The 12,491-nt window shown below is 36.5% G+C and overlaps 1 protein-coding gene and 1 pseudogene across 2 annotated transcripts in view; both read right to left on the bottom strand.

Annotated features, from left to right (window-relative positions):
- Positions 1-4,345, bottom strand: part of LOC101290980 — a 10,955-nt pseudogene extending 6,610 nt beyond the window's left edge. The window contains exon 1 of the transcript XR_185125.1: positions 4,186-4,345. The product of XR_185125.1 is annotated as a sulfite oxidase-like (transcript). The remainder of the gene's footprint in view (positions 1-4,185) is intronic.
- A 1,400-nt stretch (positions 4,346-5,745) lies between these two features.
- LOC101315460 (membrane-associated 30 kDa protein, chloroplastic-like) lies at positions 5,746-10,054 on the bottom strand. The gene is made up of 12 exons (XM_004305861.1): positions 9,934-10,054; positions 9,598-9,722; positions 9,389-9,499; positions 8,947-9,011; positions 8,787-8,868; positions 8,464-8,538; positions 7,833-7,903; positions 7,610-7,692; positions 7,144-7,208; positions 6,217-6,443; positions 5,993-6,077; positions 5,746-5,889 (listed from the first exon to the last, which is right to left on the bottom strand). The coding sequence occupies exons 1-12, from the start codon at positions 10,052-10,054 to the stop codon at positions 5,746-5,748; spliced, it is 1,254 nt and encodes a 417-aa protein (XP_004305909.1).
- Positions 10,055-12,491: the final 2,437 nt, after the last annotated feature.

The raw sequence follows: 12,491 nt of genomic DNA, 5'->3' as shown, positions 1-12,491 counted from the left end.
TTCAAAACCGTGCATGAGACTTTTATCTCGCACGGCTCCTAAGTGATAAAGAAAGAAGAACTCATCTCTTTCTTTTTTGATTACCTTCCTCGCGTATGTATAAGACCGAATCCATTCGATTTCTAAAAAGGATTACTAATCCTTAACTTTTCGAGGAATCCTTCATCAGTGGTTGTGAATGACTGATTTTTCTCAATCTTTTCGACCTCGGTTCCGTAGGAGCAAGTCAGAAAGATTGAGAAATAGAACCATCTGTATTTGATTCGTTCTCAATAGCCATGAGATGATCATCTTAGGGTGATCCTTTTGTCGACGGATGCTCCTATTACACTCGTAGTCTCTGAAGGATGAGAACCAACTATGTAGCATCTACATCGAGAATTCAAGTATTGTATACGTCATTAGTCCGATCCTTTGTAGGAACTACCCGTAATAACGAACTTGCAAAATGAATCCCTTTATCATAAAGAGATTCATTGTTCCTGACCCTGCTTTACCTTAATTGTTATTTGAACAAGTAAAAGTTATGTCTTGGTCCGAGTGGGGATAGCATTTCTCTTCTGCATGTCCATGGAGTTTTGAATATCAAATATTTCAAAAAAAAAATGATAGACACAAAAATTTTCGTTTTAGGGTTGCTTCGTATACGTTTACTTTGGCTCGAATAGGCATTCAGATATTAATTTATTTTTCACTCCTTCGGTTTTGGGGTTTGCTTTTTATCTTTTTCTAATCTGCTACCAGCTTCTTCTTCTTCTTTCTTTGATTTTAGTTTATGCTCTTCTTCGATTTTGGTTTTGTTCAATCCGTAAGTTTCATATTTGTGTTTATGTTATCGTTTAATATAAACAACTGTATTGTTAGTGATCTATGAGATAAATACAGTATAATTGTAAAGCTTTGGTACTTGGCATGTCACTTTATTTAATTACCCATAATTTTACAGGTAGTTTGCAGTTTCAAACTGGTAGATTAAAAGTTGAGTTTCATAGGATCAAAAGTTTCAAATTTTGAAAACGTTGAGATGCTTTTAGTTAAAGTTACCTTTGGCAGTAAACAAATCTGTGTATTTTGTACTTGATGACATTTGCCAGTGTTAGGCTTCCTCTTCACCAAGTGTACTGTTGATTTGTCTTTCAATCCAGTTCAACACCCTCATTCTTGGCAATCAAAAGAAATTGAACTTTACTGGGACTTGGGTTTCAGTAAGTAGGAATGAACTTTGTGAAGTTATTGACTATTATGGTGACTCTTTGCAAGGTCTCATACTGTTGCATTCTTCACATATGCAAGGAAAAGCTTTCTAAACGCACTCTTCTGCAACATTGAATTACTTTTTTTATTCAATTAGTTAATGTCATTTTGTATGGCAGTTCTTTTAAAGGCCGGAAAAGAAGAATGGTGGAGATGCAGATCGTAACCAGCTGAAAATGAGATCAACAAGGTTAGTTTCTTATAACTTTTATGTATATTTCCAGTTGCTATTTTGTGCAGGGCAAGTGTAACTCAAAAAATACTACATTGGGTACTGAGATATCTTGAAAGCGAAAATCTATTTAGGCTGTAAAGGTATCTTATGAATTGAGCAGTTTAGGATTATCTACTACAGTTTCACAAATTTAATTATGCTGTAAAGATTGTGGCATAATCTAAGTCTGCTTGAAGTAAAGAGAGTTCTTACATATGATGTCAGTTGCACTTTCAGAACTTCTCAAATGCTTGAATTAATTTTTGATGATTCTTTTTAGATTTTTTTCAGTTTTCATATCACGGGGTTAATCAATTTTTAGGTTTTGTATTATGTGTTTATTAGAAGCTTTTCTTATGACTGCTTTATGATGCAGGTTGCGTTGGGTGGAGGTTTTTGGGTCCAGGTTTGTTTTGGATTGCTTCCTTTGCTCCAAAAGCTTGCCGATCAGTTTCTACTAATTTCAGGTCAGGACTTAAAGCTTAGTGCCCCTGTTTATATGACTTCACTGTTTGAATTTTGTGTGCTCGGTTATCTTCATTTATCTTGATTTTCAAGTTATGGAAGTTCTGGGTTATGTGTTAGTGTATAACATTTTGTTCATTACTAATTACTCTATTGTAACATGTGACTGATTTTCACTTGATGTCTTCATGGCACTTCCTTTTCCTGTTCTTTTTTTGCAAATTTTTGAAAGGATTGATCTTCTATGTAGGTAGATATCTACTGGAAGATAGAGCATCACTTGACGTGCACCTCAGACATCGGCACTGCTGCTGAGCGTGATCACGCTGAGAAATCTGTCAGTTTCCCATTCCTTTTTCTTTTTTTTCTTTTTTTCGTTTCGGTTTAGATTCTGAGAAATTTTGATCTTGCTGCTGCATTTATGCTTTAGGGATTTGAATGGATTTGTTGAAGAAAATTAAATATGAAATGAAAAAGCCTTATTCGTACATCACTTAGGGTAACTAGATATTGTTTTTTCTCTTTGTTATAAAAGTACTTACCAAACTGATAGGGAAAGCCAACATTCAAACAACAACGTCATCAATGGAGATCATCAGTACGGAGAAAAACTATTGAGCAACTTCTTAGACAACCTTTTTTTGAGCATGTACATGTAATAATGGACAACAACAACCTTTATTTTGCAAGGTTTACTCTAGCAATTGTAAGTAAGTTAGCCTTAAACAGTGGCTGCCTATATTTTGAATACTCTACCACATGATCTGCTTAAATTTGACAAATGAGTTGCGGTCGGAATATTGTACTTTATAAAATGATCAACATCAACTACATCTTCTGTGCTCTTAAGAATACCGTTCAGAGCAAGTCAGAGTAAGACATATGAACTTCCAAGACCCGTGCTCCCGCAGCAAAGCACGGGCACACTATCTATTTGGTAATATTAGATGACCATACTGAGACGGTCCGTCAAAGAGGTTTGAACTCAAATCTAGAATGGCAAGATAGCTTAATTTTAATTTGCTAGGCGCTCTGCTTCTTAGTTGATTAGAAGACATATCTAGTTCCTCTAATAGAAAATCAAACTACCAGAACCAATCTGGCACAGTGTATGAAATCCTAGACCAACTCGTTCTGATTCCTAAGCCAAGTAGGAAACTTAGGACCCAATTTGACATGAGTTAAGCTGTATCTCTCAACATAAAAGGAGGCATGCATCCAATCAGAACTTATGTTGACAACTAAGGTAATGTTTCAAGAATCTTAATTTGGTACGTAATTGTTACCTCTTTCAAGTTTCGAAGATCTGTAATGAGCATGAAGTTCACTAGCTAGCTACAAGGAAGAGTGAATTTTTTGCAAACGGTTATAATAGATATCGATGATCGAGTGACTTTGTACGTACTATAGTACGTAGTTAAAAGAAGATCGATGAACAATGATGTGATATTGCAAAAGGGGGTTATCTATTTCCGACATAACCAATAGTTAAAAATGAGTAATTGGCTTTAGTTAGTACGTGCTGCTGATCGATTAAAACACACACATATAAGTTTGTAACTTTGTAATGATAAAATGATGAAGCCATTTTGTTTGTACTAATGCAGATGATACGTGAAGCTAGCTAGCTGCAAAATGAGGTTGCTTCTGCCGCCGTTTTCGTAACAGCGGTTATCCTCTTCCAAATTGCGCGCAATCTATGAAGTATGTACGTATCATATATCTCCAATGTCTCTAGCTAGCTAGCTAGCTCCTTGGTTAACTTTCCAAGTTTCATTTGTCACACAAGCTAGCTGCTTCACATTGATCCAAACCTTAATGTTAATTGTTCATCGATGGCTTTACCTTCATTTTTGAGCATTGGGAGTTTCATTAGTACGTACTGTCGGGGGTAACTATGGCAAAAATTTAGAAATGCGCAACCCAAATTGCTATCCCCAGATATGTGATTTCCTTTTCGGACAAAGACATAAAACTAACTGATAAAATTAAGGTGCATATATGCTAGCTACTTACTTGAAATCCATGGCAAATACACAAAATCAAACTCGGACTTGTCTAGCTACTTGCTTGAAATCCATGGGCAAATACACAAAATCAAACTCGGACTTATTAGGATATATGCTAGCTACTTACTTGAAATTAATCCATGGGCAATTACACAAAATCAAACTCGGATTTGTTAGGATCAAAGCGTAACACTAAGCCATGCTGTTTCAAGATATTTGGTAGATCACTCCTCCTTCACAAACGCATTCCACAACCAAAAGTGATGCGGAAGTCACCGGCAGAATCTGAAACATCCTTTCCCATTCGGGGGAACATTTGAGGGGAATTACTCACAATATTTTTGCTGTAGCGGATCCGTCGGGGTCTGATACGGAAGTCACCGGCGAGATGAGAGACATCCATTTCCCGTCGGGGTCGGATAAGCTCTCTCCTTCTTCTTCTTCAACTTCTTCTTCATCTTCATCTTCATCATATTTTCTTCGTTCTCCTTTTCTTCCTTCTCCTTCTCTTCCTTCTTCTTCGCTTCCTTCTCCTTCCTCTTCTTCCTCTTCTTCCTCTTCTTCTTCTTCTTCGTACCTCTCCACTGGTGGTTCATAAATGGAGTACCTAAGGAAGGATGAAGAGGAGAGGAAGTGGCGGCGGCATGTGGCGGTAGTAATGTCGAGGGCTAGGCCTTTAAATTTAGAGGAGGAATGGAGTGAGGGGCGGTAGGTGGTGGTAGAGGAAAAGAGGGAGGGGCCAAAGGTGGTGGTGGTGGTGACATGCAGGAAACGCAGATGCCAGTCAGCAATTTTATCTACCAAAAAACATGAGCAACACAAACAAACAATAAAATAAATATAAATCTGGTAACCAAGCAGTTGGTAAGAGAAAAAAATTAACAGAAATTAGCTTACCTTTGTATTAGCCACAATAATATCTACAACACTTTTTTGTTGATCAAGTCGAGTTCTCATAGAATTAGCATTATCCTGAAATATAAATAGAGAAAGAGTAAATATATATTTTGTATAACCGGTTGCAGCCTGAAGGTGAGGGCAATTAGTCTGAGGGGAAAGGAAACATTGAATTCATGCTGATTGTCAACTTAAGCTAAACACCTCAAACCATGTACTTGCTCAGTAAATAGGTTGAAAAGCAGAAAGTTCCTCAAAATATATATCATGAAACAATAAGTAAGCGAGAAACATGTAAACACATAAAAACTAATTATATTGGTGAAAAAAGAAAGTGTCGATTTGTATCGGTGAGCGAGGATCACCATTGTTAATTGCCTTAGCTTGGCCTTATTTTCCTTTCCCTTAGGCTACGTTATCACTCCGAACATGATAAAAGTTGGAAGCAGAATTGCAGGAACCATGCTATCGCTGTTAATTTGCAGAATGATTTGAAATCTCTGAGCACAAAGCCTGATTCTGATTCGGTGATATCTGGAAGGCAGATGCATGCTTGTGTGTTTTAAAATAGAAATACTGAAAAGTAATTAAGGTGAAGTACATGCTGGTCAATTAACCCAAATATTTACCCCTCTCAAAAATTTAATTACCATACTTTTTTGGAATTAATTAGGCTAGGGTTTAACATAATTTGACTTCCTTGAGCAACTTAATTAGGGTTGTCACAAAGGTGACAAGGTCAAGGGCATCAATTAATGACCTCAAGAAGTAGGTACCTTCACAAGTTCCGTTACGTGCATCAACTACGTCAACTACTGCAAAGACTAGTTCTAAGCTTCTGGCAAATGGAGACCGAGATGGAATGACCATGCCACTTAAATACGTAAATGTTTTGTATTTTCGAAATTAAACGATAATAGACATGAGTCCACCAGAAATGCCAAGTGCAGGAATACACAATAGTAGAACCAAGGTGAGAAGCCATCCTTTGAGAAAAGCAATTACAAAACCCCCGAGAAACGTTGATAGGAGCTGTATGGACTTCCCCGCCTGCATATTTCACAATCAGAAGATGATTAGTACAAGAATTGACCATAATGCCACACTAAATGTCAGTGATTTAACTTGTAAAGTAGCTAAAAAAAAAAACTACCTTTTCTCCTGTGTTTCTCGTATCCATTGTGCAAACACATTGCTTCGTATGAAGTCCTGTGCTTCCCGTCTCGATGCTAAGTACTCTTTGTATGAAGTCGCTTCGCATGAAGTCTTGTGTTTCCCGTCTCCATTGTAAGTACTCTTTGCTTTGTATGAAGTCCTGTGCTTCCCGTCTCAATGTTAAGCAACTCATTGCTTCGTATGAAGTCGCTTTGTGAGTACTCTTTGCTTCGTATGAAGTCCTGTGCTTCCCGTATCCATTGTGAGTACTCTTTGCTTCGTATGAAGTTCTGTGCTTCCCGTATGCATTGTGAGTACTCTTTGCTTCGTATGAAGTCCTGTGCTTCCCTTCTCATTTCCTTAAGCGACATTTCAATTTCAGAATCCTTGAACGGACATGCCTTGTTCGATCTGGGAGTAATAGTTCTTCCAGGTGGAAGATATCCTTTCTGTTTGGAGGAACAAAACAAAGAACAAAGTTCAATGACCCCAGTTGTTGAGAAGCATTAACGAAAAAGTTTAAGAACCTAAAATTGATTGTACTTTTTCAGAACATATATTTGTCCTGTATGATAAGGCACACCTTTGAACTACCAGACAGTTCTCTCTTCAACTTTGCAAGATCGTCATCCACAGATTTGGAATGATGAGAAATCCAGTTTGGGCAGAAATGGTAAACCAACCTACTGCTACCAATTAGGCAGCGAAATAGCTTAAATCGTAATCATTTTATATGGTAGTTTGAATTCAACAGTTTTCTTTGCCTATGAAGCTCATTATAAATAACCAAAGTGCATTTGAGGTCTGGAATAAACTTTTGAAATACGAGACAGAGAAAATATTATCCAAACACAAGATAAATATGTATTACTATACGTCTATGTTCCTACTCACTAATAGTTATTTAGTTAGTTATGTATGTGTCTACATTATACAGCTGTAACTATGCCACCATTTTCTATACCACCATTTTCAACAGATTACTGAGCTTCGTTTTTGACAGTTTCCATATTGGTTTTCTCAACGTGTGATCTGATTTCTCTTCCCACTTTCCAAGGGTCTCACAAATCAGAAAATGTCAAAATGATATTGAATAATAGACACACCAGATCAAATATGGAATGGGTAGCCAAGAGAATGAGCCCTCACCTTTCCTTCCAAATCATCTGTAGTTAGCTGGCCAAGAGCTTCTGCTTGGGATTCCATTGCTAAGACTATAAAAAGTAAAAGGAATTTAAAAATATGCACCCACATAAGTGTCTATAAGTTTAACATAAAGATTCAATGTAATACAGTACTGTTTCACCTATCAATAATAGACAATCAACATGCAACGCATATAACCCCTATGTGGTTAGAGTCAATAAATTGTGCAAACAGAAGTAGGATACAGCACAGGCATGATAGAAGTAACTTCACTTATAATTTAAAGCCACGAGAGTAAGAGATTGTTGCCCATTCGATCTCCCCCTCAAATGATTTTGCAATTTCTTCAAAAGAACTTTCATTGAAAATATAAGTAAAACAAAGAATCTATTCTATTAAAAAAAAAGAATCTAATTAAAGAGGGAGCTTGACTAAATCATAAGTGTTTCCAAGTCGACAACTTCCTTACCTTTCTCTTCTATCTTGTCAAAAGTGGAAAGGGCACTACTTGTATTGACATTCCCCACCATCTCACTCACTTTAACAGCAGTCCTGAACAAACAGCACAGTGACAATTAACAGCGAAATTAAGAAGATAACCAACTCCACTAACCAATTTTTTTTTGTTGGTTTCTTAAGAAATTGGAGATGACAGACGCTGTAGAAAAGGAAAGTAAGAATTGGTAACAAACTTTGCAGACTGAGCGCGTGCTTTGAGGGTATCTTTTTTCGACCTTGCATCTTGTATCTTGCTCTCTAAAAGCTACATAAAATGTACATAATAGTAATTATTGCATTCATTTCTACATAAGAGCAATCACTGCAAATAGTTGTAAGTATATATGCTAAGAAAAGCTAATTCTGAACAAACCAAAGAGTCAATGCTTACTCTTTCGGACAGTTTTCTTAACAAAAGAGAGAAAATTTGCTAATTTCCTTCTAACTATAAAATTTTGTCATTCCTATGTAGTAAGAGATAAAACCTCATAAAATAATCACAGGATCAAAGATACTTCTAAACCTTTTCTTCAATCAAAAAGCTTCTCCCTTTAACTTGTATCCTTCATAGGAAAAATTTTCTTGTTTCTCTATAATCTATGATTTCATAACTTCATAATAGCTCTTAAACACATATTAACTAGCAATTACTTTCGGCCAAAAAAGCTTTATAGTCATTACATGCATAAAGACACGAAACGCAGATGCCAGCAAGCAATTTTATCTACCAAAAAACATGAGCAACACAAACAAACAATAAAATAAATATAAATCTGGTAACCGAGCAGTTGGAAAGAACAAAAAAATTAACAGAAATTAGCTTACCTTTGTATTAGCCACAATAATATCTACAACACTTTTTTGTTGATCAAGTTGAGTTCTCATAGAATTAGCATTATCCTGAAATATAAATAGAGAAAGAGTAAATATTTTGTATAACCGGTTGCAGCCTGAAGGTGAGGGCAATTAGTCTGAGAGGAAAGGAAACATTGAATTCATGCTGATTGTCAACTTAAGCTAAACACCTCAAACCATGTACTTGCTCAGTAAATAGGTTGAAAAGTAGAAAGTTCTCAAAATATCATGAAACAATAAGTAAGTGAGAAACATGTAAACACATAAAAACTTCTACTACTAATTACACTTGCCTCAAAAGATTTACGTCTCTTCAGAGCTCCACGTGCAAGATCCTCCTCTCCTTTCTGAAGAGCTAATTGTGCTTTTCGATACCTAATATCAAATGAAGACTGAATTTACAGATCACTTGGCAATACTATTAACTTTAGACAACCATCCCATCTATATTACCAGTCCTCAGAAGCTTGTTGCGCAGCTTTACACTTATTTTCCAAACGTTTTTGGGAAGACAATACCTTCATAGGGAAAACAAAGATAACTTTGATCAACTCAAAATAAACATAAAGTATATAAACCTTATCAGTTCAAAACTGCATAGACAATTATAAAATACCTGAAGTTCACTACAATAACCTCTAACGGTTATGGGTAAGTAATCACAAAACAACAGAGAAGAAAGAAGTAAAAGAGATAAAGTAATATAAAAAGTTGATAGATAGAAGATAAAAGGTAAAAAGAAACAACTGACATGAATGAAGATGGGAAATCTACCATGAACATGAGAAAATTGGAGAACACAAAAGAGGTAAAAGAAACACAAGGAAATTGCCAGAAATCCAAATACTTGTTTCAAAAACAAAGAAACGATTTGAAAATTGGGAAAGAGCATTACTTGTGCTGTGGCCTGACGCGTCTTAGTCAAGTCAATATTCATTTCAAGAATTGCTTGCTCCAATATTTTCTCAGGATCTCCGAAGGAACTTATGATTGCATTTGCATATGACTGTAATCAGTAAAACTTGTGTAACGAACTAGTTATAATAAGAACACATTGCAATTATTATGCGGACACAGGTTAGGCTATCAATTTCAAGATGTCACCTTGACAACTCTAGAAAACCGGTCAAAAAGGTTCATACGAGCACGAAGAGCACCTCCGCGTTGTCTCGATAGATGTCGCTTACAGGAAGAAGCAACCCTAATGACTTCAACTTTTAGAGCTCCCACTGAAAGAGAAGTACAAGTAAGACAAGAACATCATCAGAACCTAAATTGTGATAGTCCGGCCTACAGAGATGATTAATAATTTGCTTCCTTCTAATGGTCCATATACACCACTGATCACTTGAATCAATCAAATGTCATTATCAAAACAGAGAGTGATAATGAACTAATTGGGACTTTAAACGGAATTAAAAACAGAGAGTGAGAAAGTACCTCCGCCGTTCGTGAGAGGTCTCCGGACCATGGAGAGGCTGGTGGAGGAGGAAGCAGAGAACGAAGAGGTGGGAGTTGATGCCATGGTAAACTCTGTAAATATATGCAACTTGGTGGCCATTTTCTCTGTTCTGCCGAGAACTGGGATTGAAGGTTTCAGAGTAGAGAAGCCACGGCGGAGACAGAGAGACTTTGCTTTTGTTTTGTTTTCAGACGAGACATTCTGTAAAACATGGACCAAGTTCAAGTCTAAACTGCATTGTGGGCTTTGCGGGCTGGAGGGTCCCATCTTCAAAAGAATAAAAAAAGAAAAAGGAAAAAGGCAAGATAGGCCTAAGAGGGTTAGGCGGTTTGTATAGTAATGGGCTTATGCGGGCTGGAGGGTCCCATCTTCAAAAGAAAAAGAAAAGAAAAAACAAAACTGGGTTTGGTTCAATGCTCGGCGCTGATGGTGTTGAAGGAGTCCGGCCGGGACTAGGAGAGCTTGCAGCAGGACTTGGCGACGATTATCCAGGAGGGCCGGATCCCAGGCACGGTTGAGGAGAGCGGTTTCTTCACGTAGCTAGCTGATGCAGTTCGTTGGGTTTGGGTGATGATCTTTTCTTGTTTGAGTTCCAAGGCCTTTTGTCTAATTTTTTCGTTTTCATTTCCAATCAATTTTAGATTGCGCTTCGTTTTGTAGACTGTTGCAGAGTACCAGAAACACAAGGACAACTATCCTCTAATATTATGTCTTATCCCAATCGTATTACTTCTGGCTTGTCAATATTTTTGCAGTACAAGCTAGAGATGTAGTTTGTATAAGTGACCCTTAGTCTCTGACAGGGATTATAGAATTAGGTTTGTTTATAAAACTAGGATCCATCAAACTAATATTTGGCAAAATTGATTTTGTATTGTGGTATACAGATGGAACAAGGATAAAGATCGCATTGAAAGAGTATGATTGAAAAAGATTGCCTGAGCAGGGAGAAAATGTTCAATCTTAATACTTACAGAGTTACAGGAAATGAACAAAAAATAAAGATGCAATGACAAACACATAATGACACCGATTATAAATTGAGTGCTCATCTATCTAATTTTGATGCATACCGTTATAATATTTGATTGAAATACATAAGCATAGGTAACAAAAAAAACTATATTAACTTAACAACACGCATACTTGTACGTAAACCAAAGACATATATTCTAAAGTGGGACATTAGATGTTCATAAGTTTAATTCATGTACGCTAATATAATAATATATGATCATGTGGTTCTAATATCAAGAGTTAGTAGATAATATTTTAGGTTATCGAGGGTTCCAAGCATTATAATTGAAATACAACAAAATATTAACATTTAAAAAACATTGAAAAGAATAGGTAGAATAGAACATTGATAGCACAAAATATTATAAAAAGAAAAAAAAAGATGATGTATTGTAGGATCAACCTATTCACATGTAAAGAGAAAGTCTGTCGTAGATTTTTCCAAATCTTTGCTCTAGTGGATAGAAAAATATTGGAGTTTGGTGTGTGTAATTTACACTACAAAGTCCACAATTATCTATGAGTTATTAATTCCATAAGTATGAATGATATTTTGAATACATATGAACTTCTATTCATTTTAAAAAGTCTTAATTGAATACCCCTGAATTTTGGTGAAATTCATAATGATTTTTTAAAATCTAGTTGAATACACCCAGACTTTGATAGATTTTTAAAAGTCTGTATTGAATACACCTAGACTTTCAAATTCCATAGACTTAAGGATCTACATACCAAAAACACATAGATTTTTCCACATCTTATGCTTGCCTTGCAAGTTTTGTCATTTTAATTTTCATTCTACCAAACCCCAGTCCCTCTCTTCTAGCTCTCTACCTAAGGCAGAACCCTAGTCGATCTCCTCTCTTCCCTCTCTTCAACTGTGCTTTTGATTTCTATGGCTTCCATGTCGTCCCTCTCTTCTCTCTGCTACCTAAGCCAGAACCCTAGTCCTCTCAGTTTTACCACCAAAGCTATTTTTCTCCACCCCAAAACCAACGAGGTCCGCCGGGTCCCGATATTCCGAGTTTCTTCGAAGATGGTCTTCCCCAATCTGCAAGCCGATGACTATCGCCACCCTCTGGATTTAGAGGTGTTCATTCTTTTCCGCTTCGATCGATTTCGACTTCTTTGTCGCTCCCCTGTTTTCCTTTATACTTGAGAGACTGAGAATATTGGTTTAGGGTTTTCTTTTGTGCAAATTTTGTTTTTGGTTTTTTTTTTTTTTTCATTACCAAATGAAAGTCTGATTTGTATTGTGCAGGGCATTCGGTTGTATAAATCACAGCCAGATTCTTCGGCTGAGATGGAAGAGTCTTTCAAAGGTAATGGGGCTTCTAATTTTCTGCAAAAGCTAGTTTCAATTTAATTTGTATCTGTCAGAGGCTCTATCTTTTCTTGTATTCTTGTCATCGCAGATGTAGTCGCACGTTTCCTTGCAGTAGGTGCATTTCCATCAGAAAAAGTTGAGGATGATGGCACGTCCGTTCTGGCCGGTCCGACTCAGGTTATTCACTTT

The sequence above is a fragment of the Fragaria vesca genome, linkage group LG6 (genome assembly GCF_000184155.1).
Source record: "Fragaria vesca subsp. vesca linkage group LG6, FraVesHawaii_1.0, whole genome shotgun sequence".
In the NCBI taxonomy this organism is placed as follows: Eukaryota; Viridiplantae; Streptophyta; class Magnoliopsida; order Rosales; family Rosaceae; genus Fragaria; species Fragaria vesca.
The sequence above is the reverse complement of the archived record's forward strand: the minus strand, read 5'-3'. Positions and strand labels throughout refer to the sequence as shown.

Bases quoted from the DNA above. Each gene is read 5' to 3' on its own strand.
- LOC101315460 (XM_004305861.1), bottom strand. From the start codon at position 10,054: ATGGCCACCAAGTTGCATATATTTACAGAGTTTACCATGGCATCAACT. The intron at 9,500-9,597 runs GTGACATCTTGA...TACTGATTACAG, and splicing joins GGTTTTCTAGAGTTGTCAAG to TCATATGCAAATGCAATCAT. The intron at 8,539-8,786 runs GCAAGTGTAATT...TTTATATTTCAG, and splicing joins AGAGACGTAAATCTTTTGAG to GATAATGCTAATTCTATGAG.